Genomic DNA, 26,986 nt, shown 5'->3' with positions numbered 1-26,986 from the left:
CAGTCCAAAGAGATACCAACAGAAAAGAGATTCTCTGGGACGAGAAGGGGCTTTCTAAATAATTCACTCACGGGGCCCATCCCTAATTGCCCTTGACAACTGAGTGTCTTTCGAGGCCATCGCAGAGGGCAGTCAAGAGTCACCCACATTGCCTGTGGATCTGGAGTCACATGTAGGCCAGACCAGGTAAGGACGGCAGATTTCCCTCCCTCAAGGACATGAGTGAACCCGATGGGTTTTTACGACAATCGATGATAGTTTCGTGGTCACCATTACTGAGAATAACTTTCAATTCTGGATTTATTAACCAATTTGAATTCAAATTCCCTCAGCCGCCATGTTGGGATTCTGGATTACTAGCCCAGTAACATAACCACTATGTGACATTCATGACCAAAATGACAGCCACATGTTGCACAGACTCGGCCTGTATTCTCTCAAGTCTAGATGATGAAGGGATGATCTAAGCGAGGGGTGCAGGGTGATTAAAGGATTCGATAGGGTAGATAGAGAGAAACGATTTCCTCTGGTTGGCGGGCTGGGTGCGGGACAAGGGGACAGAACCTTAAAACCCGAGCCAGACCATTCAGGGATGATGTCAAGAAGCACTTTGTTACGACCAGGTGAGAAAGGTGTCTAGGGGTCATTTACTATCTTTACCTGGTCTTCTTGTAACAGGGTTTAATTTTAAACACACCGTGTTTTGAGCTTCCCCTTTTGTGAATCTTTGTTCACAGCTTTCCAATCACAAGGCAAAGAAATGAGCACACTGGGTTTTCTTAGCTTTAAAGAAGAAAAGTGAAATTTTCTTAAAACTTAAACTTAAACTCTAATACGGGTAACGCCTACAGATATACAACACTTGCGTGCACATGCGATATACACATGCAGATAGGGACACAAAAGAGTAGAAGAAAAATAAAATGGAGAGGCTTGAGGCAGTCTCTAAAGGGGGGGGGGGGGGTTTCTCGTTACTGTTTCTGTGTTTCCAGCTCGTCATGGAGTCCTGGATTGTAGACAGCTGTTACTTTTCATTGGGGCCCAGTATTCTTCTTCAACCTTGTTCATTGTTGGAGACTTCTCTCTCTCAGGGTTCGTGTGTCTTCAATGGTTTCTGAAGCTGGTGAGAGCGAGATGAGAGCAGACAGGAGAGAGGTCTTCTCAGTCCGGGAGAAAACAGCTTTCTCAGTTCAAGTTCCCTGTTGGAAGTTCAAATTAACAAAAAAATTCCAATAGTCAGTCAGTCATGTGACCAAACTGGCCTGACCACATCTGTTAGTGTATTCAGCCATCTTCGCAGTTAACTTGGAATGCTAGCCTTTCCACCTTTAACGTCTGGTAATCAAAAGTCCATTGTGGATTAAGTTGGAGCAGGGAATAGCCCCTTTGTCCTTTTGGAGTACTGTCTGTTGATATGCTAATGTCTCTCTCCAGTCAAAGTCTCCAATTGTTTTTTAAAGCAAGTTCTTCCTTCACCATCAGTTTAAAATCAATGTTTATGTGGTGAAATTAATTTTCCTCATTCTTGGCAGGTGGGGAGTTTGTCTGACAGCTTCCTGACACAAAGGGGAGCAGAAATCTGGGAATTCTCCGCCTCCCCCCCCCCTCACCCTTCCCCAGAAATGTGCTCGACGCTGGAGATTTAGCGGAAACTTCACAACTGTGACGGATAAATTTGGCTTAGTTTAAGGGGATGAGCGGGTTACAGAACCAGGGTGGGTGGATGGAGGTCGGATGCACATCGGCCATGATCTAATTCGCAGGTGGAACAGGTTCAAGAGGGGCTGAATGGCCTCCTCCTCTTCCTGTGTGCCAGGCTCGAGAGGGTCTGAATGGCCTCCTCCTCTTCCTGTGTACCAGGCTCGAGAGGGGCTGAATGGCCTCCTCCTCTTCCTGTGTACCAGGCTCGAGAGGGGCTGAATGGCCTCCTCCTCTTCCTGTGTACCAGGCTCGAGAGGGGCTGAATGGCCTCCTCCTCTTCCTGTGTACCAGGCTCGAGAGGGTCTGAATGGCCTCCTCCTCTTCCTGTGTACCAGGCTCGAGAGGGGCTGAATGGCCTCCTCCTCTTCCTGTGTACCAGGCTCGAGAGGGGCTGAATGGCCTCCTCCTCTTCCTGTGTACCAGGCTCGAGAGGGGCTGAATGGCCTCCTCCTCTTCCTGTGTACCAGGCTCGAGAGGGGCTGAATGGCCTCCTCCTCTTCCTGTGTACCAGGCTCCAAAGGGGAAAAATGACTGGTGTGGTGATGCCAGGACATTTGGTGCCGAGATTCTCTGTGTGCGGTCATACACTGGCGGGACGTCGAGGGGGCTGCGTTTGCCGTCCTCTGGCGCCTTCGCCAGACAGTGAGCCCGCTCCGCCCGGTTCCCTCCACAATCGCAGCGGGAAGCCGGAGGGAACCAATCCCAGGCTGACCCCGCAAAGCCATCGATGATCCCGGTGAATCGTGCTCTCTGTGTTGAGGTCCTCCCCACTGTGGTTCCCATCACAGCGCCCCCACCCCCAGCCCCCCCACCACTACCCCCCCCCACCCCGCCCCATCCTCAGCTGTGCCAGGTTAAGAGAAGCCGTGAAGCTGCAGCGATCAGCACTGGCCTCGCGATCTGCCGAAATGGCCCACAATCCCTGCCTGCTGAGATGACCCTCTCACCAAAATGGCGGTCAGAGGTCACTGCCAGTCTCCAGCGCGTGTGTCACAGATACTGATTCGGAGATGAAAGGGTCCCCAGGAACCTGCAGAGAATTTTGAGAGGAGGGGGAGATATATAAATATATATATAAATATATATATACAGAGAGAGAGAGAGAGACAGAGAGAGAGACAGAGATAGAGAGAGAGAGAGAGACAGAGAGAGAGACAGAGACAGAGAGAGACACACTCACACATAGAGAGAGAGAGATAGAGACACACAGAGATAGAGAGAGAGAGAGAGACAGAGACAGAGAGAGAGACACACACACATAGAGAGAGAGAGATAGAGACACACAGAGATAGAGAGAGAGAGAGACAGAGAGAGAGAGAAACAGAGACAGAGAGATAGAGACACACACAGAGAGATAGAGACAGAGAGATAGAGACACACACAGACAGATAGAGACACACAGAGATAGAGAGAGAGACAGAGAGATAGAGACACACACAGACAGATAGAGACACACAGAGATAGAGAGCGAGACAGAGAGATAGAGACACACACAGAGAGATAGAGACACAGAGAGAGACACACGCAGAGAGATAGAGACACAGAGAGAGACACACGCAGAGAGATAGAGACACAGAGAGAGACACACGCAGAGAGAGAGACACACAGAGAGATAGAGAGAGAGACACACAGAGAGATAGAGAGAGAGAGACACAGAGAGATAGAGAGAGAGACAGAGATAGAGACAGAGATAGAGAGACAGAGACAGAAACAGAGAGAGACAGAGACAGAAACTGAGATAGAGAGAGAGAGACAGAGACAGAAACTGAGATAGAGAGAGACACACACACACAGACAGAGTGATAGAGAGAGACACGCACACACAGACAGAGTGATAGAGAGAGAGACACACAGATAGAGAGATAGAGAGAGACACACACAGACAGATAGAGAGACACAGCGAGAGAGAAACAGGGAGACAGGGAGAGAGAGAGAGACACACACAGAGACAGAGCCAGAGATAGATAGCGAGAGAGAGAGACACACAGACAGAGAGAGACACACACACAGATAGAGAGAGAGAGAGACACACACACAGATAGAGAGAGAGAGAGAGAGAGAGACACACAGACAGAAAGAGAGAGAGAGACACACAGACAGAGAAAGAGATAGAGAGGCACAGCGAGAGAGAAACAGAGATAGAACGAGAAAGAAACAGAGATAGGGAGAGAGAGAGACTGAGGGACAGAGAGGGACGAACGGAGAGAGAGACACACACAGACAGATAGAGAGAGTGACACAGACAGAAACAGAGAGATAGAGAGAGAGAGAAACACACATACAGAGAAACAGCGAGAGAAACAGAGAGATAGAGATACACAAAGAGAGGGAGGGAGAGGGACAGAGAGAGAGAGAGACAGAGCAGGATAAAGATAGAGACAGAGAGAGAGAGAGATGGAGAGACAGCGAGAGAGACGGAGTCAGAGAGACAGAAACCGAGAGAGGGGGAGAGAGCGAGACAGCAAGAGAGACAGAGTGGGATAGAGATAGAGACAGAGAAACAGAGATGGAGAGACAGAGCGAGAGACAGAGAGACAGAGAGAGTAGCAGGGAGATAGCGATAGAGACATAGAGTGAGACAGAGTGATAGACAGGGATAGACACAGACAGAGAGACAGAGACATAGAGACATAGAGAAAGAGAGGCAGAGAGATAGACAGGCAGAGAGAAAGAGAGAGAGATGGAGAGGGGCAGAGAGAGGCACAGAGAAAGACAGAGACAGTGAGAGAGAGAAAGATAATGGTGGAGAGAGAGGCAGAGAGAGAGAGAACGAGATAACGGCGGTGAGAGAGAGGCAGCAATGCGTCAGCAGGGAGGTGAGGAGGGATTCTGACGCCTGGATCTTTGCAGCACATCTCTGTTCAGGCGTCTCCTTCATGCTGCGTTGGCTGAACTGATTTCCTTGCGCTGCCTGAACCTACCACTTTGTCTCCTCTGACGGCCTCTGCTATTGTTGTTGTCAGCGAGCAGAATCGGACTGCCAGCTGCTGGGGCTGCAGCAGCCGTGACCTGGGTGGTCTTCGGTGTTTCCCAGCTGCTGCTTCATGTATTCGCAGGCCAGCAAGACAGGGAGCAGGATCTGATCCCGGGAACACGCTGGGAATATTGGGTGAGCTGTTTGGCTTGAATTTTGTTTAACGATGGGAAACCGATGTAGGAAACTGGTTCTCCCCTTGGGGCTACTGTTCTCTTGGATTGTACAAGAGAATTCCGTTTACTGCTCACCATGTGTGTGTGTGTGTCTCCCTGTGTTTGACATAGAGTACAGAAGGAGGCCATTCGGCCCATCGAGTCCGTGCCAGCTCTCTGTAGATCAATCCAGTCAGTCCCGCTCCCCCGCTCGATCCCCGTCGCCTGTAAGTTTTTTCTGTCAATTTCCCATCCAATTTCCTTTTCAAATCATTGTCTCCACTTCCACCACTCTCGTAGGCAGAGAGTTCCAGGTCATCACCACTCACTGTGTAAAAAAGTTCTTCCTCACATCCCCCCCCTGTATCTCTGACCCTAAACCATCAATCTGTGTCTCCTAGTCCTTGTACCATCAGTTAATGGGAACAGCTTCTCCTTTGTCTAACTTATCGAAACCTCTCATAATCTTGTACACCTCGGTCAAATCTCCCCTCAATCTCCTTTACTCCCAGGGGAACAGTCCCAGCTTTTCCAACCTAACCACATTTCAGGTTTCCGAGTGTGTGAGTATTTCTGTGTGCGAGTCTGTGTGCATGTCTGCGAGTATCTGTGTCAGTCTGTCCGTGTGTGCTTGTGTTTGTCACTGCGTGTGTGGGTGTATATCTGTGTGTGTGTGTGTATCTGCTCAGGTGTGTGTGTATACCTGTGCGTACTTGGGTTTGTCATTGTGCGTGTTTATCTGTGTCTGTGAGTTTGTGTGTGTGCATCTGTGTGTGGACTTCTCTATGTGTGTGGGTTTGTGTGTGTGCATCTGTGTGTGAACATCTCTATGTGTGTGAGTTTGTGTGTGTGCATCTGTGTGTGAACTTCTCTATGTGTGTGAGTTTGTGTGTGTGTATCTGTGTGTGAACTTCTCTATGTGTGTGGGTTTGTGTGTGTGCATCTGTGTGTGAACATCTCTATGTGTGTGGGTTTGTGTGTGTGTATCTGTGTGTGAACTTCTCTATGTGTGTGAGTTTGTGTGTGCATCTGTGTGTGAACTTCTCTGTGTGTGTGAGTTTGTGTGTGCATCTGTGTGTGAACTTCTCTAAGTGTGTGAGTTTGTGTGTGTGCATCTGTGTGTGAACTTCTCTGTGTGTGTGAGTTTGTGTGTGCATCTGTGTGTGAACTTCTCTAAGTGTGTGAGTTTGTGTGTGTGTATCTGTGTGTGCACTTCTCTATATGTGTGCGTTTCTGTGTGTGTATATGTGTGTGAACTTCTCTATGTGTGTGGGTTTGTGTGTGTGTATCTGTGTGTGAACTTCTTTGTGTGTGTGAGTTTGTGTGTGTGTATCTGTGTCTGAACCTCTCTATGTGTGTGGATTTGTGTGTGTGTACCTGTGTGAGTTTGTGTGTGTGCATCTGTGTGTGAACTTCTCTCTGTGTGTGAGTTTGTGTGTGTGTATCTGTGTGTGAACTTCTCTCTGTGTGTGAGCTTGTGTGTGTGTATCTGTGTGTGAACTTCTCTGTGTGAGTTTGTGTGTGTATCTGTGTGTGAACTTCTCTGTGTGAGTTTGTGTGTGTATCTGTATGTGAACTTCTCTATGTGTGGGTTTGTGTGTGTGTATCTGTGTGTGAACTTCTCTATGTGTGTGAGTTTGTGTGTGTGTATCTGTGTGTGAACTTCTCTATGTGTGTGAGTTTGTGTGTGTGTATCTGTGTGTGAACTTCTCTATATGTGTGCGTTTGTGTGTGTGTATATGTGTGTGAACTTCTCTATGTGTGTGGGTTTGTGTGTGTGTATCTGTGTGTGAACTTCTTTGTGTGTGTGAGTTTGTGTGTGTGTATCTGTGTGTGAACTTCTTTGTGTGTGTGAGTTTGTGTGTGTGTATCTGTGTGTGAACTTCTCTCTGTGTGTGAGTTTGTGTGTGTGTATCTGTGTGTGAACTTCTCTGTGTGAGTTTGTGTGTGTATCTGTGTGTGAACTTCTCTGTGTGAGTTTGTGTGTGTGTATCTGTATGTGAACTTCTCTATGTGTGTGTTTGTATGTGTGCATCTGTGTGTGAACTTCTCTATGTATGTGGGTTTGTGTGTGTGTATCTGTGTGTGAACTTCTCTATGTGTGTGAGTTTGTGTGTGTGTATCTGTGTGTGAACTTCTCTATGTGTGTGAGTTTGTGTGTGTGTATCTGTGTGTGCACTTCTCTATATGTGTGCGTTTCTGTGTGTGTATATGTGTGTGAACTTCTCTATGTGTGTGGGTTTGTGTGTGTGTATCTGTGTGTGAACTTCTTTGTGTGTGTGAGTTTGTGTGTGTGTATCTGTGTCTGAACCTCTCTATGTGTGTGGGTTTGTGTGTGTGTACCTGTGTGAGTTTGTGTGTGTGCATCTGTGTGTGAACTTCTCTTTGTGTGTGAGTTTGTGTGTGTGTATCTGTGTGTGAACTTCTCTATGTGTGTGAGTTTGTGTGTGTGTATCTGTGTGTGAACTTCTCTATGTGTGTGAGTTTGTATGTGTGTATCTGTGTGTGAACTTCTCTATATGCGTGAGTTTGTGTGTGTGTATCTGTGTGTGAACTTCTCTATGTGTGTGAGTTTGTGTGTGTGTATCTGTGTGTGAACTTCTCTATGTGTGTGAGTTTGTGTGTGTGTATCTGTGTGTGAACTTCTCTATGTGTGTGCGTTTTTGTGTGTGTATCTGTGTGTGAAATTCTCTTTGTGTGTGTGTATCTGCGTGTGAACTTCTCTGTGTGTGAGTTTGTGTGTGTGTGTATCTGTGTGTGAACTTCTTTGTGTGTGTGAGTTTGTGTGTGTGTATCTGTGTCTGAACCTCTCTATGTGTGTGGGTTTGTGTGTGTGTACCTGTGTGAGTTTGTGTGTGTGCATCTGTGTGTGAACTTCTCTTTGTGTGTGAGTTTGTGTGTGTGTATCTGTGTGTGAACTTCTCTATGTGTGTGAGTTTGTGTGTGTGTATCTGTGTGTGAACTTCTCTATGTGTGTGAGTTTGTATGTGTGTATCTGTGTGTGAACTTCTCTATATGCGTGAGTTTGTGTGTGAGTTTGTGTGTGAACTTCTCTATGTGTGTGAGCTTGTGTGTGTGTATCTGTGTCTGAACTTCTCTATGTGTGTGAGTTTGTGTGTGTGTATCTGTGTGTGAACTTCTCTATGTGTGTGCGTTTTTGTGTGTGTATCTGTGTGTGAAATTCTCTTTGTGTGTGTGTATCTGCGTGTGAACTTCTCTGTGTGTGAGTTTGTGTGTGTGTGTATCTGTGTGTGAACTTCTCTGTGTGTGAGTTTGTGTGTGTGTATCTGTGTGTGAACTTCTCTGTGTGTGAGTTTGTGTGTGTGCATTTGTGTGTGAACTTCTCTATGTGTGTATCTGTGTGTGAACTTCTCTGTGTGTGAGTTTGTGTGTGTGCATCTGTGTGTGAACTTCTCTGTGTGTGTGGGTTTGTGTGTGTATCTGTGTGTGAACTTCTCTATGTGTGTGAGTTTGTGTGTGTGTATCTGTGTGTGAACTTCTCTATGTGTGTGAGTTTTTGTGTGTGTATCTGTGTGTGAACTTCTCTTTGTGTGTGTGTATCTGCGTGTGAACTTCTCTGTGTGTGAGTTTGTGTGTGTGTATCTGTGTGTGAACTTCTCTGTGTGTGAGTTTGTGTGTGTGTATCTGTGTGTGAACTTCTCTGTGTGTGAGTTTGTGTGTGTGTATCTGTGAGAGCCAACTGTGCAACAGCCCCAACAAACAAATTTCTCTGCAGCACCTGTGGAAGAGCCTGTCACTCCAGAATTGGCCTTTATAGCCACTCCAGGCGCTGCTTCACAAACCACTGACCACCTCCAGGCGCGTATCCATTGTCTCTCGAGATAAGGAGGCCCAAAAGATCTGTGTGTGAACTTCTCTTTGTGTGTGAGTTTGTGTGTGTGTATCTGTGTGTGAACTTCTCTCTGTGTGTGAGTTTGTGTGTGTATCTGTGTGTGAACTTCTCTGTGTGAGTTTGTGTGTGTATCTGTGTGTGAACTTCTCTTTGTGTGTGAGTTTGTGTGTGTGTATCTGTATGTGAACTTCTCTATGTGTGTGTTTGTATGTGTGCATCTGTGTGTGAACTTCTCTATGTGTGTGGGTTTGTGTGTGTGTATCTGTGTGTGAGTTTGTGTGTGTGTATCTGTGTGTGAACTTCTCTATATGTGTGAGTTTGTGTGTGTGTATCTGTGTGTGAACTTCTCTTTGTGTGTGTGTTTGTGTGTGTGTATCTGTGTGTGAACTTCTCTATGTGTGTGAGTTTGTGTGTGTGTGTATCTGTGTGTGAACCTCTCTATATGTGTGAGTTTGTGTGTGTGTATATGTGTGTGAACTTCTCTATGTGTGTGGGTTTGTGTGTGTGTATCTGTGTGTGAACTTCTTTGTGTGTGTGAGTTTGTGTGTGTATCTGTGTGTGAACTTCTTTGTGTGTGTGAACTTCTCTATGTGTGTGAGTTTGTGTGTGTGTATCTGTGTGTGAACTTCTCTGTGTGTGGGTTTGTGTGTGAACTTCTCTATGTGTGTGAGCTTGTGTGTGTGTATCTGTGTCTGAACTTCTCTATGTGTGTGAGTTTGTGTGTGTGAGTTTGTGTGTGTGTATCTGTGTGTGAACTTCTCTATGTGTGTGTATCTGTGTGTGAACTTCTCTATGTGTGTGTATCTGTGTGTGAACTTCTCTTTGTGTGTGTGTATCTGCGTGTGAACTTCTCTGTGTGTGAGTTTGTGTGTGTGTATCTGTGTATGAACTTCTCTGTGTGTGAGTTTGTGTGTGTGCATTTGTGTGTGAACTTCTCTATGTGTGTATCTGTGTGTGAACTTCTCTGTGTGTGAGTTTGTGTGTGTGCATCTGTGTGTGAACTTCTCTATGTGTGTGAGTTTGTGTGTGTGTATCTGTGTGTGAGTTTGTGTGTGTGCATTTGTGTGTGAACTTCTCTATGTGTGTGAGTTTGTGTGTGTGCATCTGTGTGTGAACTTCTCTATGTGTGTGGGTTTGTGTGTGTGCATCTGTGTGTGAACATCTCTGTGTGTGGGTTTGTGTGTGTGTATCTGTGTGTGAACTTCTCTATGTGTGTGAGTTTGTGTGTGTGTATCTGTGTGTGAACTTCTCTATGTGTGTGAGTTTGTGTGTGTGAACTTCTCTATGTGTGTGAGTTTGTGTGTGTGCATCTGTGTGTGATCTTCTCTATGTGTGTGAGTTTGTGTGTGTGCATCAGAGAGAGTTTCTCTTTGTGTATCGATAGGTGAGTGAGTTTTTTTTTCATTCATGGGATGTGGGCGATGCTGGCCAGGCCAGCATTTATTGTCCATCCCTAACTGCCCTTGAGAAGGTGGTGGTGAGCTGCCTTCTTGAACTGCTGCAGTCCATGTGGGGTAGGTACACCCACAGTGCTGTTTGGAAGGGAGTTCCAGGATTTTGACCCAGCGACAGTGAAGGAACGGCGATATAGTTCCAAGTCAGGATGGTGTGTGACTTGGAGGGGAACTTGCAGGCGGTGGTGTTCCCATGTATTTGCTGATCCTGTCTTTCTAAGCGGTAGAGGTCGCAGGTTTGGAAGGTGCTGTCTAAGGAGCCTTGGTGCATTGCTGCAGTGCATCTTGTAGATGGTACACACTGCTGTCACTGTGTGTCGGTGGTGGAGGGAGTGAATGTTTGTAGATGGGGTGCCAATCAAGCGGGCTGCTTTGTCCTGGATGGTGTCGAGCTTCTTGAGTGTTGTTGGAGCTGCACCCATCCAGGCAAGTGGAGAGTATTCCATCACACTCCTGACTTGTACCTTGTAGATGGTGGACAGACTTTGGGGAGTCAGGAGGTGAGTTACTCACTGCAGGATTCCTAGCCTCTGACCTGCTCTTGTAGCCACGGTATTTATATGGCTCCTCCAGTTCAGTTTCTGGTCAATGGTAACCCCCAGGATGTTGATAGTGGGGGATTCAGCGATGGTAATGCCATTGAATGTCAAGGGGAGATGGTTAGATTCTCTCTTGTTGGAGATGGTCATTGCCTGGCACTTGTGTGGCGTGAATGTTACTTGCCACTTATCAGCCCAAGCCTGGATATTGTCCAGGTCTTGCTGCATTTCTACACGGACTGCTTCAGTATCTGAGGAGTCACGAATGGTGCTGAACATTGTGCAATCATCAGCGAACATCCCCACTTCTGACCTTATGATTGAAGGAAGGTCATTGATGAAGCAGCTGAAGATGTTTGGGCCTAGGACACTACCCTGAGGAACTCCTGCAGTGATGTCCTGGAGCTCAGATGATTGACCTCCAACAACCACAGCCATCTTCCTTTGCACTAGGTATGACTCCAACCTGCAGAGAGTTTTCCCCCTGATTCCCATTGACTCCAGTTTTGCTAGGGCTCCTTGATGCCATACTCAGTCAAATGCTGCCTTGGTGTCAAGGGCAGTCACTCTCACCTCACCTCTTGAGTTCAGCTCTTTTGTCCATGTTTGAACCAAGGCTGTAATGATGTCAGGAGCTGAGTGGCCCTGGCGGAACCCAAACTGAGCGTCACTGAGCAGGTTATTGCTAAGCAAGTGCTGCTTGATAGCACTGTTGATGACACCTTCCATCACTTTACTGATGATAGAGAGTAGGCTGATGGGGCGGTAATTGGCCGGGTTGGATTTGTCCTGCTTTTTGTGTACAGTGTGTGTGAGCCTGTGTCAGTCTGGTTCTGTGTGTGTGAGTCTGTGTCAGTCTGGTTCTGTGTCAGTGAGCCTGTGTCAGTCTGGTTCTGTGTGTGTGAGTCTGTGTCAGTCTGGTTGTGTGTGTGTGAGCCTGTGTCAGTCTGGTTCTGTGTGTGAGTCTGTGTCAGTCTGGTTCTGTGTGTGAGTCTGTGTCAGTCTGGTTCTGTGTCTGTGAGCCTGTGTCAGTCTGGTTCTGTGTCAGTGAGCCTGTGTCAGTCTGGTTCTGTGTGGGAGTCTGTGTCAGTCTGGTTCTGTGTGTGTGAGTCTGTGTCAGTCTGGTTCTGTGTGTGTGTGAGTCTGTCAGTCTGGTTGTGTGTGTGTGAGTCTGTGTCAGTCTGGTTCTGTGTGTGAGTCTGTGTCAGTCTGGTTCTGTGTGTGTGTGAGTCTGTGTCAGTCTGGTTCTGTGTGTGTGTGAGTCTATGTCAGTCTGGTTCTGTGTGTGAGTCTGTGTCAGTCTGGTTGTGTGTGTGTGAGTCTGTGTCAGTCTGGTTGTGTGTGTGTGAGTCTGTGTCAGTCTGGTTCTGTGTGTGTGAGTCTGTGTCAGTCTGGTTCTGTGTGTGTGAGTCTGTGTCAGTCTGGTTCTGTGTGTGAGAGTCTGTGTCAGTCTGGTTCTGTGTGTGTGTGAGTCTGGTTCTGTGTGTGAGAGTCTGTGTCAGTCTGGTTCTGTGTGTGAGTCTGTGTCAGTCTGGTTCTGTGTGTGTGAGTCTGTGTCAGTCTGGTTCTGTGTGTGTGTGAGTCTCTGTCAGTCTGGTTCTGTGTGTGAGTCTGTCAGTCTGGTTGTGTGTGTGTGAGTCTGTGTCAGTCTGGTTGTGTGTGTGTGAGTCTGTGTCAGTCTGGTTCTGTGTGTGTGAGTCTGTGTCAGTCTGGTTCTGTGTGTGAGTCTGTGTCAGTCTGGTTCTGTGTGTGAGAGTCTGTGTCAGTCTGGTTCCGTGTGTGTGTGAGTCTGGTTCTGTGTGTGAGAGTCTGTGTCAGTCTGGTTCTGTGTGTGAGTCTGTGTCAGTCTGGTTCTGTGTGTGAGTCTGTGTCAGTCTGGTTCTGTGTGTGTGAGTCTGTGTCAGTCTGGTTCTGTGTGTGTGTGAGTCTCTGTCAGTCTGGTTCTGTGTGTGTGTGAGTCTGGTTCTGTGTGTGAGTCTGTGTCAGTCTGGTTCTGTGTGTGTGAGTCTGTGTCAGTCTGGTTCTGTGTGTGTGTGAGTCTGTGTCAGTCTGGTTCTGTGTGTGTGTGAGTCTGGTTCTGTGTGTGAGTCTGTGTCAGTCTGGTTCTGTGTGTGTGTGAGTCTGTGTCAGTCTGGTTCTGTGTGTGAGTCTGTGTCAGTCTGGTTCTGTGTGTGTGTGAGTCTGGTTCTGTGTGTGAGAGTCTGTGTCAGTCTGGTTCTGTGTGTGTGTGAGTCTGTGTCAGTCTGGTTCTGTGTGTGAGTCTGTGTCAGTCTGGTTCTGTGTGTGTGTGAGTCTGGTTCTGTGTGTGAGAGTCTGTGTCAGTCTGGTTCTGTGTGTGTGTGAGTCTGTGTCAGTCTGGTTCTGTGTGTGAGTCTGTGTCAGTCTGGTTCTGTGTGTGTGTGAGTCTGGTTCTGTGTGTGAGAGACTGTGTCAGTCTGGTTCTGTGTCTGTGTTAATCTCTCGGTTCGAGCGCCGCTGTTTTTAAGGGAAGAGACCTCCTGTGAATTAAACTGAGTGATGTTAAGGTCCTGCGGCTGTGAATAGATTCGTCCTGAGATCTCCATGGCAACACTGGGATGGAAATAGCAGCTCTCAGGAGGCTGCCTTTGAGGGAATGGAGAGTGGGGGAAGGGGGCAGGTCACATCCCATCCCCCGCTGACTTGGATTCCAGCTCCCCACACCCTCCTGGAGGGGCCTCCACTTGATCGAGTCAGAGCCTCGGAGGGAATGGGGTAAGGGAGGGAGGGAGGGAGGAGGGGGTAAATTGGGACCGAGGGAGAGGGAAAAGGGGAGGGGGAAGGATATTATGGCAGGGGATTGGGGAGGGAAGGGGTTTGGGAGGGAATTGACAGAAGGGGATGGAGGTGGGGGTTGAGGGGAGAATTTGAGGGAGAGGTGAGGGGTTGAGGGTGAGGCGTTGTTGAATTGGGAGGAGATGCAGAGGGGAGCGTTTGAGGGAGGGGGAGATATTGAAGGAGAGATGAGGGGTAGAGTGAGAGAGGAGGTGGTTGACGGAGATGGGAGGGTTGAGGGAGAAGGAAGAGATTTGAGGGAGAGGGGAAAGGATGTGGTAGAGGGGAGGGTTTGAGGGATGGGGTTAGGTTGAGTGAGAGTGGAGATAGAGTTGAGAGAAGATGGAGAGGGGAGATGATGAGGGAGAGAGGATGAGGTTGTGTACGGTGGAGATGGGAGAGGTTGAGGGAGAAAGGAGGTTGAGTTGGGGAGTAGATGGAGAGGATGAGGGAGAGAGGAGGAGTTGATTTGAGAGGGGATGGAAAGGCGAGAGGTTGAGGGAGAGGCAAGGTTTTGAGGGTGAGGGAAATTTTGAAGGTGAGGTGAGGTGCTGAGAGAGAGGGGAGGTGTTGAAGGAAGTTCAAGGGGAGTTGTTAGTGTTGAAGGTGAGGGGAGGTGTTGAGGGAGAGGTGAGGTGGTGAGGGCGAGGGGAGGGCTTGATGGAGAGGGGAGGTATTGAGGGTGACGGGCAGTGTTGATGCTAATGGGAGATGTAGCGGGTGAGTAGAAGTGTTGAGGGTGAGTGGACTGTTTAGGGTCTGGCGATATGTTAAGGAAGAGAGGAGGTGTTAATTGTGCGGGGAAGTGCTGTGTTTGAAGGGAGGCGTAGAGGGTGAGGGGAGGCGTAGAGGGTGAGGGGAGGCGTAGAGGGTGAGGGGAGGTGTTGAGCGTAAAGGGGTGTGTTGAGCAGAGGGGAATGTTGATGGTGTGGGGAGGTGTTGAGGGTGAGGGGAGTGTTGAGGGTGAGGTTAGATGTATAGTGTTAGGGGAGTTGCTAAGGGCGAGGGGAGCTATTGAGGGTGAGGGGAGCTATTGAGGGTGAGGGGAGCTATTGAGGGTGAGGGGAGCTATTGAGGGTGAGGGGAGCTATTGAGGGCGAGTGGAGGTTTTGAGGGCGAGTGGAGGTTTTGAGTGTGAGGGGAGTTGTTAAGGTTGGGGAAGCTGTTGAGGGCGTGGGGAGGTGTTGCGGGTGAGGGGAAGTGTTGAAGGTGCAGAGTGGTGATGAGAGTGAGGGGAGGAGTTGAGGTTGAGGGGAGGTTTTGTGGGTGAGGTGAGTGTTGAGGGTGCGGAGAGCTGTAGAGGGTGAGAGGAGGTGTTGAGCTGGATGGGAGGTGTTGAGGGTGATGGGAGGTGTGAAGGGAGAGGGCAGATGTTGAGGGTGAGGTGAGGTGTTGAGGGTGAGGGGGTGTGTTGAGAGTGAGGGGGTATCTTGAGGGTGAGGGGAGCTGTTGAGGGTGAGGCTAGCGTTGAGGGCGAGTAGAGGTGTTGAGGGCGAGTGGAGGTGTTGAGGGCGAGGCGATTGTTGAGTGTGAGGGAAGGTGTTGATGCTGAGTGGATGTGTTGAGGGCTAGGGGAGGTATTGAGTGTGAGGGAGTGTGTTGAGGGTGAGGGGATTTTTTGAGGCTGAAGGGAGGTGTTGACTGTGCAGACAGTTGGGGGTTAGGGGAGGTTTTATGGGTGAGGTGTGCGTTGAGGGTGCGGATTGCTGTTGAGGGCGAGGGGAGGTGTTGAGGGCGAGGGGAGTGTTGAGGGTGAGGGGAGGTGCTGAGGGTGAGGGGAGGTATTAAGGGTACAGAGAGGTGTTGAGGGCGAGGGGAGTGTTGAGGGTGAGGGGAGGCGCTGAGGGTGCAGAGGGGTGCTGAGGGTCAGCGGAGGAGTTGAGGGTCAGCGGAGTGTTGAGGGTGAGGGGAGTGTTGAGGGTGAGGGGAGGTTTTTAGGGGTGCTGAGGGTCAGCGGAGGAGTTGAGGGTGAGGGGAGGTGTAGAGGGTGAGAGGAGTTGAGGGTGAGGGGAGTGTTGAGGGTGAGGTTAGGTGTATAGTGTGAGTGGAGGTGTCGAGGGAGAGTGGAGGTGTTGAGGGCGAGTGGAGGTGTCGAGGGCGAGTGGAGGTGTCGGGGGCGAGTGGAGGTGTCGAGGGCGACGGCTGTGTCGAGGGTGAGGGGAGGTGTCGAGGCTGAGGGGAGTGTTGAGTGTGAGGGGAGGTTCGGTGGGTGAGGTGAGTGTTGAGGGTGCGGAGAGCTATTGAGGTCGAGGGGAGGTGTTGAGGTTGAGGAAAGTGCAGAGGGTGTGGGTAGGTGTTGAGGGTACAGAGAGGTGTTAAGGGCGAGCGGAGGTCTCGAGAGTGAGGGGAGTGTTGATTGTGAGGGGAGGTTTTGTGGGTGAATTGAGTGTTGAAGTTGAAGCGATCTGTTGAGGGAGCAGCAATGTATTGAGGCTGAGGGGTGTGTATAGTATGAGGGAGGTTGTTGAGGGTGAGTGGAGGTATTAAGGGCAAGGGGAGATATTGAGGGTGACGGGGTATGTTGAGGTTGAGGGTGAGGAAAGTGCTGAGGGTGCAGAGAGGTGTTGAGGGTGCAGAGAGGTATTGAGGGTGAGGGGAGCTTTTGTGGGTGAGTTGAGTGTTGAGGTTGCAGAGAGCTGTTGAGGCAAAGGGGAGGTGTAGCGGGTGAGGTGAGGTGTAGCGGGTGAGGGGTGTTATTGAGGGAGTGGATGTGTTGAGGGTGGGGGAGGTGTTGCATTTGATGGGAGGTTTTGAGTATGAGGGCAGGTGTTGGGGGTGAGGGCAGGTGTAGAGGGTGAGGGGAGGTGTAGAGGGTGAGGGGAGGTGTAGAGGGAGAGGGGATGTTTTGAGGGAGAGGGGAGGTATTTGAGCATGAGGGGAGGTGTTGAGTGTGAGGTTAGGTGTATAGTGTGAGGGGAATTGCTAAGGGTGTGGGGTAGTATTGTGTGTGAAGACAGGCGTTGAGCGTGGGCGAGACGTTGAGGGTCCAGGGAGGCGTTGAGGGTCCAGGGAGGCATTGAGGGTCCAGGGAGGTGCTGCGTTTGAGGGGAGCTGTTGAGGGTGATGGGATGTGTTGAGTGTGTGGGGAGCCTTTGTGGGTGAGGTGTTTGTTGAGTGTGCGGATAGCTGTTGAGGGTGAGGGGAGGTGTTGAGGATGAGGAAAGTGCAGAGGGTGTGTTTAGGTGTTGAGGGTGAGCGGAGGTTTTGAGGGTGAGGGGAGTGTTGTTTGTGAGGGGAGGTTTTGTGGGTGAGTTGAGTGTTGAGGCTGAAGAGAGCTGTTGAGGGAGAGTGGATGTATTGAGGCTGATGGGAGGTGTAGAGGGTGAGTGGAGTTATTGAGGGTGAGTGGATGTGTTGAGGTGAGGGGAGGTGTCGGGTGTGAGGGGAGGTGTTGAGATTGACAGGAGTGTTGAGGGTGAGGGTAGCTGGACAGTGTGAGGGGAATTGTTGAGTGTGAGGGGAGTGTTGAGTGTGAGGGGAGGTGTCGGGTGTGAGGGGAGGTGTTGAGATTGACAGGAGTGTTGAGGGTGAGGGGAATTGTTGAGTGTGAGGGGAATTGTTGAGTGTGAGGGGAGTGTTGAGTGTGAGGGCAGGTTTTTGTGGGTGAGGTGTGTGTTGAGGGTGCGGAGAGCTGTTGAGGGAGAGGGGATTTATTGAGGGTGAGGGGAGGTTTTGTGGGTGAGTTGAGTGAAGTTGCAGAGAGCTGTTGAGGGAGAGGGGACGTGTTGAAGGTGAGGTGAGTGTTGAATGTGAGGAGAGGTTTTGTAGATGAGGTGAGTGTTAAGGGTGAGAGGCGGTTTTGAGACTGAAGGGAGGTGTTGAGGATGAGGGGACGTGTTGAGTGTGAGGGGAGTGTTGAGGGTGAGGTTAGGTATATCGTGTGAGGGGAGTTGCTAAGGGTGAGGGGAGGTGTTGACGGTGAGGTGAGTTGTTGAGTTTGTGGAGAGGTGTTAAGGGTGAGGGGTGGTTTTGTGGGTGAGGTGAGTATTGAGGGTGCGGAGAGCTGTCGAGGGAGAGGGGATTTTATGAGGGTGAGGGGAGTTGTTTGAGTGTGAGGGGAGGTGTTGAGTGTGCGGAGAGGTGTTGAACGTGAGGGGAGGTGTGAAGGGTGAGGGCAGATGTTGAGGGCGAGGGGAGGTATTGAGGGTGAGTGTGTGTGTTGACGGTGAGTGTGTGTGTTGACGGTGAGGTGAGTGTTGACGATGAGGGGAGCGTTGACGATGAAGGGAGCGTTGACGGTGAGGGGTGCGTTGACGGTGAGGGGTGTGTTGATGGTGAGGGGAGGTTTTGTGGTTGAGGTGAGTGTTCAGGGTGCAGAGAGCTGTTGAGGGTGAGAGGGAGGTGTTGCATTTGAGGTGAGGTTTTGAGGGTGATGGGAGGTGTTGTGGGTGACGAGAGTTATTGAGGGTGAGGGGATGTGTTGAGTGTCAGGGGAGTGTTGAGGGTGAGGGGAGGTATTGAGGGTGTGGGAGGGTGTTGAGGGTGAGAGAAGGTTTTGAGTGTGGGGGAGGTGTTGCGGGTGAGGGGAGGTGTTGTGTGTGAGGGGTGGCATTTAATGTGCGGAGAGGTGTTGAGGGTGCGTGAGGTGGTGAGGGTGAGGGTTGGTGTTGAGGGTGCGGGAAGGTGTTGAGGGTGAGGGGAGGTGTTGAGGGTGAGGGAGGCGTTGAGGCTGAAGGAGGTGGTGATGAGGGGTGGTGTTGCGGGTGAGGGAGGTGGTGAGGATGAGGGGTGGTGTTGAGGGTGAGGGAGGTGGTGAGGATGAGGGGTGGTTTTGAGGGTGAGGGAGGTGGTGAGGATGAGGGGTGGTGTTGAGGGTGATGGCAGGTGTTGAGGATGAGGGGTGGTGTTGAGTGTGCGGGGAGGTGTTGAGGGTGAGGGAGGTGGTGAGGATGAGGGGTGGTTTTGAGGGTGAGGGGAGGTGTTGAGGGTGAGGGAGGTGGTGAGGATGAGGGGTGGTGTTGAGGGTGAGGGAGGTTGGGGATGAGGGGTGGTGTTGAGGGTGAGGGAGGTGATGAGGGTGAGGGAGGTGATGAGGGTGAGGGAGGTGTTGGGTGTGCGGGGAGGTGTTGAGGGTGAGGGAGGTTGTGAGGAGGAGGGGTGGTGTTGAGGGTGAGGGAGGTGGTGAGGGTGGGGGAGGTGGTGAGTGTCGGGGAGGTGTTGAGAGTGAGGGAGGTGGTGAGGGTGAGGGGAGGTGTTGAGTGTGCGGGGGGTGGTGAGGGTGAGGGGTGGTGTTGAGGGTGATGGGAGGTGTTGAGGTTGAGGGGTGGTGTTGCAGGTGAGGGAGATGGTGAGGATGAGGGGTGGAGGTGAGGATGAAGGGAGGTGTTGAGGCTGAGGGAGGTGGTGAGGATGAGGGGTGGTGTTGAGGGTGAGGGAGGTGGTGAGGATGAGGGGTGGCGTTGAGGGTGATGGGAGGTGTTGAGGGTGATGGGAGGTGTTGAGGATGAGGGGTGGTGTTGAGGGTGATGGGAGGTGTTGAGGGTGAGGGAAGTGGTGAGGATGAGGGGAGGTGTTGAGGGTGCGGGAAGGTATTGAGGGTGAGGGGAGTTGGTGAGGATGAGGGCTGGTGTTGAGGGTTAGGGAGGTGGTGAGGATGAGGGGACGTGTTGAGGGTGAGGGGAGTGTTGAGGGTGAGGATAGGTGTTGAGTTTGTGGAGAGGTGTTGACGGTGAGGGGTGGTTTTGTGGGTGAGGTGAGTATTGAGGGTGCGGGGAGCTGTAGAGGGAGAGGGAATTTTATGAGGGTGAGGGGAGTTGTTTGAGTGTGCGGAGAGGTGTGGAAGGTGAGGGGAGGTGTGAAGGGTGAGGGCAGATGTTGAGGGCGAGGGGAGGTATTGAGGGTGAGTGTGTGTGTTGACGGTGAGTGTGTGTGTTGACGGTGAAGGGTGTGTTGATGGTGAGGGGAGGTTTTGTGGTTGAGCTGAGTGTTCAGGGTGCAGAGAGCTGTTGAGGGTGAGAGGGAGGTGCTGCATTTGAGGTGAGGTTTTGAGGGTGATGGGAGGTGTTGTGGGTGACGAGAGTTATTGAGGGTGAGGGGATGTGTTGAGTGTCAGGGGAGTGTTGAGGGTGAGGGGAACTGTTGAGAGAGAGGGGTGGTGTTGAGGGTGAGGGGAGGTGTTTAGTGTGAGGGGAGATGTTGAGGGTGAGGGGAGGTATTGAGGGCCTGGGAGGGTGTTGAGGGTGAGAGAAGGTTTTGAGTGTGGGGGAGGTGTTGCGGGTGAGGGGAGGTGTTGTGTGTGAGGGGTGGCGTTTAATGTGCGGAGAGGTGTTGAGGGTGAGTGAGGTGGTGAGGGTGAGGGTTGGTGTTGAGGGTGAGGGAAGGTATTGAGGGTGAGGGGAGGTGTTGAGGGTGAGGGAGGTGTTGAGGGTGAGGGGGGTGTTGAGGGTGAGGGGGTGTTGAGGGTGAGGGAGGTGGTGAGGATGAGGGGTGGTGTTGCGGGTGAGGGAGGTGATGAGGATGAGGGGTGGTGTTGAGGGTGAGGGAGGAGTTGAGGATGAGGGGTGGTGTTGAGGGTGAGGGAGGTGGAGAGGATGAGGGGTGGATTTGAGGGTGAGGGAGGTGGTGAGGATGAGGGGTGGTGTTGAGGATGATGGCAGGTGTTGAGGATGAGGGGTGGTGTTGAGTGTGCGGGGAGGTGTTGAGGGTGAGGGAGGTGGTGAGGATGAGGGGTGGTTTTGAGGGTGAGGGGAGGTGTTGAGGGTGAGGGAGGTGGTGAGGATGAGGGGTGGTGTTGAGGGTGAGGGAGGTTGAGGATGAGGGGTGGTGTTGAGGGTGAGGGAGGTGTTGAGGGTGAGGGAGGTTTTGAGTGTGCGGGGAGGTGTTGAGGGTGAGGGAGGTGGTGAGGAGGAGGGGTGGTGTTGAGGGTGAGGGAGGTGGTGAGGAGGAGGGGTGGTGTTGAGGGTGAGGGGAGGTGTTAAGTGTGCGGGGAGGTGTTGAGGGTGAGGGGAGGTGTTAAGTGTGCGGGGAGGTGTTGAGGGTGAGGGAGGTGGTGAGTGTCGGGGAGGTGGTGAGGGTGAGGGGCGGTGTTGAGTGTGCGGGGTGTGGTGAGTGTGCGGGGTGTGGTGAGGGTGTGGGGTGGTATTGAGGGTGATGGGAGGTGTTGAGGATGAGGGGTGGTGTTGAGGATGAGGGGTGGTGTTGCATGTGAGGGGTGGTGGTGAGGATGATGGGAGGTGTTGTGGGTGTGGGAGGAGGTGAGGATGAGGGGAGGTGTTGAGGCTGAGGGAGGTGGTGAGGATGAGGGGTGGTGTTGAGGGTGATGGGAGGTGTTGAGGGTGAGGGAGGTGGTGAGGATGAGGGGTGGTGTTGAGGGTGATGGGAGGTGTTGAGGATGAGGGGTGGTGTTGAGGGTGATGGGAGGTGTTGAGGGTGAGGGAGGTGGTGAGGATGAGGGGACGTGTTGAGGGTGAGGGGAGTGTTGAGGGTGAGGATAGGTGTATAGTGTGAGGGGAGTTGCTAAGGGTGAGGGGAGGTGTTGACGGTGAGGTGAGTTGTTGAGTTTGTGGAGAGGTGTTGAGGGTGAGGGCTGGTTTTGTGGGTGAGGTGAGTATTGAGGGTGCGGGGAGCTGTAGAGGGAGAGGGGATTTTATGAGGGTGAGGGGAGTTGTTTGAGTGTGAGGGGAGGTGTTGAGTGTGCGGAGAGGTGTGGAAGGTGAGGGGAGGTGTGAAGGGTGAGGGCAGATGTTGAGGGCGAGGGGAGGTATTGACGGTGAGTGTGTGTGTTGACAGTGAGGGATGTGTTGACGGTGAGGGGTGGTGTTGCGGGTGAGGGAGGTGGTGAGGATGAGGGGTGGTGTTGAGGGTGAGGGAGGAGTTGAGGATGAGGGGTGGTGTTGAGGGTGAGGGAGGTGGTGAGGATGAGGGGTGGTTTTGAGGGTGAGGGAGGTGGTGAGGATGAGGGGTGGTGTTGAGGGTGATGGCAGGTGTTGAGGATGAGGGAGGTGGTGAGGATGAGGGGTGGTGTTGAGGGTGAGGGAGGTTGAGGATGAGGGGTGGTGTTGAGGGTGAGGGAGGTGCTGAGTGTGCGGGGAGGTGTTGAGGGTGAGGGAGGTGGTGAGGAGGAGGGGTGGTGTTGAGGGTGAGGGAGGTGGTGAGGAGGAGGGGTGGTGTTGAGGGTGAGGGAGGTGGTGAGGGTGGGGGAGGTGGTGAGGGTGGGGGAGGTGGTGAGTGTCGGGGAGGTGTTGAGGGTGAGGGAGGTGGTGAGGGTGAGGGAGGTGGTGAGGGTGAGGGGAGGTGTTGAGTGTGCGGGGGGTGTTGAGGGTGAGGGGTGGTGTTGAGGGTGAGGGGTGGTGTTGAGGGTGATGGGAGGTGTTGAGGATGAGGGGTGGTGTTGAGGATGAGGGGTGGTGTTGAGGATGAGGGGTGGTGTTGCAGGTGAGGGGTGGTGTTGCAGGTGAGGGGTGGTGTTGAGGGTGAGGGGTGGTGGTGAGGATGATGGGAGGTGTTGTGGGTGTGGGAGGAGGTGAGGCTGAGGCAGGTGGTGAGGATGAGGGGTGGTGTTGAGGGTGATGGGAGGTGTTGAGGGTGAGGGGAGGTGTTGAGGATGAGGGAGGTGATGAGGATGAGGGGTGGTGTTGAGGGTGATGGGAGGTGTTGAGGGTGATGGGAGGTGTTGAGGATGAGGGGTGGTGTTGAGGGTGATGGGAGGTGTTGAGGGTGAGGGAAGTGGTGAGGATGAGGGGAAGTGTTGAGGGTGCGGGAAGGTATTGAGGGTGAGGGGAGTTGGTGAGGATGAGGGCTGGTGTTGAGGGTGATGGGAGGTGTTGAGGGTGAGGGAGGTGGTGAGGATGAGGGGACGTGTTGAGGGTGAGGGGAGTGTTGAGGGTGAGGGCAGATGTTGAGGGCGAGGGGCGGTATTGAGGGTGAGTGTGTGTGTTGACGGTGAGTGTGTGTGTTGACGGTGAGTGTGTGCGTTGACGGTGAAGGGTGTGTTGATGGTGAGGGGAGGTTTTGTGGTTGAGCTGAGTGTTCAGGGTGCAGAGAGCTGTTGAGGGTGAGAGGGAGGTGTTGCATTTGAGGTGAGGTTTTGAGGGTGATGGGAGGTGTTGTGGGTGACGAGAGTTATTGAGGGTGAGGGGATGTGTTGAGTGTCAGGGGAGTGTTGAGGGTGAGGGGAACTGTTGAGAGAGAGGTGTGGTGTTGAGGGTGAGGGGTGGTGTTGAGGGTGAGGGGTGGTGTTGAGGGTGAGGGGAGGAATTGAGGGTGTGGGAGGGTGTTGAGGGTGAGAGAAGGTTTTGAGTGTGGGGGAGGTGTTGCGGGTGAGGGGAGGTGTTGTGTGTGAGGGGTGGCGTTTAATGTGTGGAGAGGTGTTGAGGGTGAGTGAGGTGGTGAGGGTGAGGATTGGTGTTGAGGGTGCGGGAAGGTATTGAGGGTGAGGGGAGGTGTTGAGGGTGAGGGAGGTGGTGAGGATTAGGGGTGATGTTGAGGGTGAGGGAGGTGGTGAGGATGAGGGGTGGTGTTGAGGGTGAGGGAGGTGGTGAGGATGAGGGGTGGTGTTGAGGGTGATGGGAGGTGTTGAGGGTGAGGGAGGTGTTGAGGGTGAGGGAGGTGGTGAGGGTGAGGGAGGTGGTGAGGATGAGGAGTGGTGTTGAGGGTGATGGGAGGTGTTGAGGGTGAGGGGAGGTATTGAGGGTGAGGTGTTGAATGTGCGGTGGTGTTGAGGGTGAGGGGAGGTATTGAGAGTGAGGTGTTGAGTGTGCGGTCTTGTTGAGGGTGAGGGGAGGTATTGAGGTTGAGGGGAGGTATTGAGGGTGAGGTGTTGAGTGTGCGGTGGTGTTGAGGGTGAGGGGAGGTGTTGAGTGTGCGGTGGAGTTGAGGGCGAGGGGAGGTATTGAGGGTGAGGTGTTGAGGGTGAGGGGAGGTGTTGAGGGTGAGGGGAGGTATTGAGGGTGAGGGGAGGTATTGAGGGTGAGGGGAGGTATTGAGGGTGAGGGAAGGTGTACCGGGTGATGTGAGTCTGAGTTGATAGGCGATGGAGAGGGACGTTCCCAGTTAAATCCTCCTGCTTGCTTTACCAGCTTTTCCAGACAGCAGATCCACATCTCCGGGGACAATGACCCAACGCCACGGTTGACTCTCTCGGCCGAAGCCCCCACCCTCCTCCCCCAACCCGGAACGCCGCGTGCCGGCTCGGACGGGCCGATGGGCCGCGACAAGTTCCTGGCCTACCAGGACATGGCGATGCCCCTGCGGCAGGCGGGCAGCTGCGCCCGGAAGGAGCGCGGGGACGAGCGGCCGGCGTCCGGCAAGAGCCGAGTGCGGAGGCGCAAACAGCGGTACGTGGAGAAGGGCGGGAAGTGCAACGTCCAGCACGGCAACGTGATGGAGACCTACCGCTACCTGACGGATATCTTCACCACCCTGGTGGACCTCCGCTGGCGCTTCAGCCTCCTGGTCTTCGTCCTGGCATACACACTGACCTGGTTCTCCTTCGGCATGGTCTGGTGGTCTATTGCCTATTACCGAGGAGACCTGGAGCACTTGGAAGACAAGACGTGGACCCCGTGCGTCAACAACCTCAACGGCTTTGTGTCCGCCTTCCTCTTCTCCATCGAGACCGAGACCACCATCGGCTACGGCTACCGGGTCATCACGGACAGCTGCCCCGAGGGCATCGCCCTGCTGCTCCTTCAGGCCATCCTGGGCTCTATGGTGAACGCTTTCATGGTGGGCTGCATGTTCGTCAAGATCTCGCAGCCCAACAAGCGGGCCGAGACGCTGGTCTTCTCTGACCGCGCCGTCATCTCCCTCAGGGACGGCCGCCTCTGCCTGATGTTCCGGGTCGGCGACCTCAGGAGCTCTCACATCGTGGAAGCCTCCATTCGGGCGAAGCTGATCCGCTCCAAGCAGACGGTGGAGGGGGAGTTCATCCCCCTGGACCAGACAGACATCAGCGTGGGCTTCGAGACCGGCGATGACCGCCTCTTCCTTGTTTCCCCCCTCATCATCTGCCATGAAATTGACCAGCACAGCCCGTTCTGGGACCTCTCCAAAGAGCAACTGGAGAAAGAGGACATCGAGATCGTGGTCATCCTCGAGGGAATGGTGGAGGCTACAGGTGAGAGGTGGAGAGGCAGGAGCTCTCTCTCAACTTCTGTCTCTCTCCCTCTATCAATTTATCTGTGTCTCTATCTCCCTATCTCCGTCTCTCTTTCTGTCTCTCTCCCTCTCTCCGTAGCTTTTGCCTGTCTCTGTCTCTGTCACTGTCTCCCTCTCTCCTTCTGTCTCTCTCCCTGCAGCTATTTGTCTGTGTCTATCCCTCTCAGTCTGACTCTCTGTCATCCTCTTTCTCTGTCTTTCACCTGTGTGCACGTGTGTTTGTGTAGGAGTGTGCGCCTGTTTCTGCGCATGTCTATGTGTGATGTTTGTGCCTGTGTGCATGTTGTGTGAGTGTAAGCATGTGTGTGTGCCTGCATATTAAAATTGTATTCACATGTATCTGTGCATTTGTGTGCATGTTGTGTGTGTGTGTGTGTGTGCATGTTATGTGTGTGTGTGTGCATGTTATGTGTGTGTGTGTGCATGTTGTGCGTCTGTGCGCGCATGTTGTGTGTGTGCGCGCATGTTGTGTGTGTGCGCGCATGTTGTGTGTGTGCGCGCATGTTGTGTGTGTGCGCGCATGTTGTGTGTGTGCGCGCATGTTGTGTGTGTGCGCGCATGTTGTGTGTGTGCGCGCATGTTGTGTGTGTGCGCGCATGTTGTGTGTGTGTGCGCATGTTGTGTGTGTGTGTGTGTGCATGTTGTGTGTGTGTGTGCGCATGTTGTGTGTGTGTGTGCGCATGTTGTGTGTGTGTGTGTGCATGTTGTGTGTGTGTGTGTGCATGTTGTGTGTGTGTGTGCATGTTGTGTGTGTGTGTGCATGTTGTGTGTGTGTGCATGTTATGTGTGTGTGTGTGCATGTTATGTGTGTGTGTCTATGTTATGTGCGTGTGTGTGCATGGTGTGTGTGTGTGTGCGCGCATGTTGTGTGTGTGCGCGCATGTTGTGTGTGTGCGCGCATGTTGTGTGTGTGCGCGCATGTTGTGTGTGTGCGCGCATGTTGTGTGTGTGCGCGCATGTTGTGTGTGTGCGCGCATGTTGTGTGTGTGTGCGCGCATGTTGTGTGTGTGCGTGCATGTTGTGTGTGTGTGTGCATGTTATGTGTGTGTGCGCGCATGTTGTGTGTGTGCGCGCATGTTGTGTGTGTGCGCGCATGTTGTGTGTGTGTGCGCGCATGTTGTGTGTGTGCGTGCATGTTATGTGTGTGTGCGCGCATGTTATGTGTGTGTGTGCATGTTGTGTGTGTGTGTGCATGTTGTGTGTGTGTGTGCATGTTATGTGTGTGTGTGTGCATGGTGTGTGTGTGTGTGCATGGTGTGTGTGTGTATCCATGTGTATGTGTGTGTCTGCATGTTAAATGTACGTGTGCGTATCTGAGTGCATGTGTATCTGCGAGTGAACATTCTGTGTTTGTACTTTATATGTGTGTGTACTGTGTGTGTACTGGTTGTGTTCTGATTGCATGCCTGTGCATGTGTATTCTGTGTGTCCACATACATGTGTGTTGTGCAGGCTTGTCATGTGTGTGCGTGCAAGTGTATATCTGTGTACATGTGCGTTGTGCATGTGCAGGCATGTTGCGTATGTGCAGGCGTGTCTGCATGTGCATGTCTGTGTAATTGTGTGTTTTGCCTGTATGGTTGTGTGTGAGTGGAGGTGTGACGGATTTAACCGCTGTCCCACTTGTCTGCCTTGTTCCAGGGATGACTTGTCAAGCCAGGAGCTCGTACCTGGCTGAAGAGGTGCAGTGGGGTTACCGTTTCATGTCGGTGCTGTCCCTGGAGGACGGTCGCTACGAGGTGGATTACGGGACATTTCACCAGACCTTTGAGGTGGCCACCCCGGTCAGCAGCGCCCGCCAGCTGGCAGAGGAGGCAGCTGCGGCTGAGGCCCATCTCTACTGGTCAGTGTCCAGCCGTCTGGACCAGAGGATTGGCGGCAAGGACGAGGAGGAGGCCGCTCGGCAAGAAGGGAAGGAGGAGGACCGCCAACCGAACGGGAACCTGACCGGCACTGACAGCGAGTCCAAGTTGTGACCCACAGGGTGGCCGGGGTTGGCTGGGCTATTCGACTGCGGGAGGCGGCGCTCCCAGCGGCAATGTCACTGAAAATTGGCGGCGCCACCAATCCCCAAATCCTGGACCAACGATGGTGCCCCGGGTGGTCATCAAGTGGTGGCTATTCGACCACAAGCGGCAGCGCACCAAATGGTGAAGGTGTCACAAAATCCAGCCCCTGTGCGTGTGTTTGCTGGGAGTTTAAACCTCACCCACTCCTCACCAGCCTACCCCAGTCCCTCTCCTCCATCTCCTATCCTACCTATTAACTGCCCACCCACACGCCCCTGCTCGATCTACCAGAATGCAAGGCCCTGGACGTGGAGAGGGGCAGTACCTCACACCACATCAATTCCTGCAGTCTTACTTTGTGTACCTCGCACGGGCTGTAAACATTTCACTAAATAAAGGTCAAGAAATTCA

General features: G+C 52.5%; 1 protein-coding gene across 3 annotated transcripts; it reads left to right on the top strand.

The window, feature by feature from the left end:
* The first annotated feature begins 55 nt into the window (after nt 1-55).
* LOC137385104 (G protein-activated inward rectifier potassium channel 3-like) lies at nt 56-26,986 on the top strand. 3 transcript variants are annotated; one of them, XM_068059872.1, is made up of 4 exons: nt 56-186; nt 4,758-4,810; nt 23,486-24,525; nt 26,208-26,986. In XM_068059872.1, exons 3-4 carry the CDS (start codon nt 23,610-23,612, stop codon nt 26,540-26,542), a joined length of 1,251 nt encoding a protein of 416 aa, XP_067915973.1. In that variant the 5' UTR covers nt 56-186; nt 4,758-4,810; nt 23,486-23,609; the 3' UTR covers nt 26,543-26,986. The 3 variants fall into 3 exon arrangements, with proteins under 3 accessions (XP_067915973.1, XP_067915972.1, XP_067915974.1); XM_068059871.1 differs by having other exon boundaries at nt 4,665-4,810; XM_068059873.1 differs by lacking the exon at nt 4,758-4,810.

Source organism: Heterodontus francisci, chromosome 28 (assembly GCF_036365525.1).
Source record: "Heterodontus francisci isolate sHetFra1 chromosome 28, sHetFra1.hap1, whole genome shotgun sequence".
NCBI classification, from domain to species: domain Eukaryota; kingdom Metazoa; phylum Chordata; class Chondrichthyes; order Heterodontiformes; family Heterodontidae; genus Heterodontus; species Heterodontus francisci.
This window is presented reverse-complemented; position numbering and strand designations above follow the sequence as displayed.

What these genes read in the sequence shown, in the direction of transcription:
- LOC137385104 (XM_068059873.1), top strand. Translation starts at nt 23,610, where the DNA reads ATGGGCCGCGACAAGTTCCTGGCCTACCAGGACATGGCGATGCCCCTG. An exon ending in GGGAATGGTGGAGGCTACAG is followed by an intron (nt 24,526 to 26,207) that starts GTGAGAGGTGGA and finishes GCCTTGTTCCAG; the next exon opens with GGATGACTTGTCAAGCCAGG.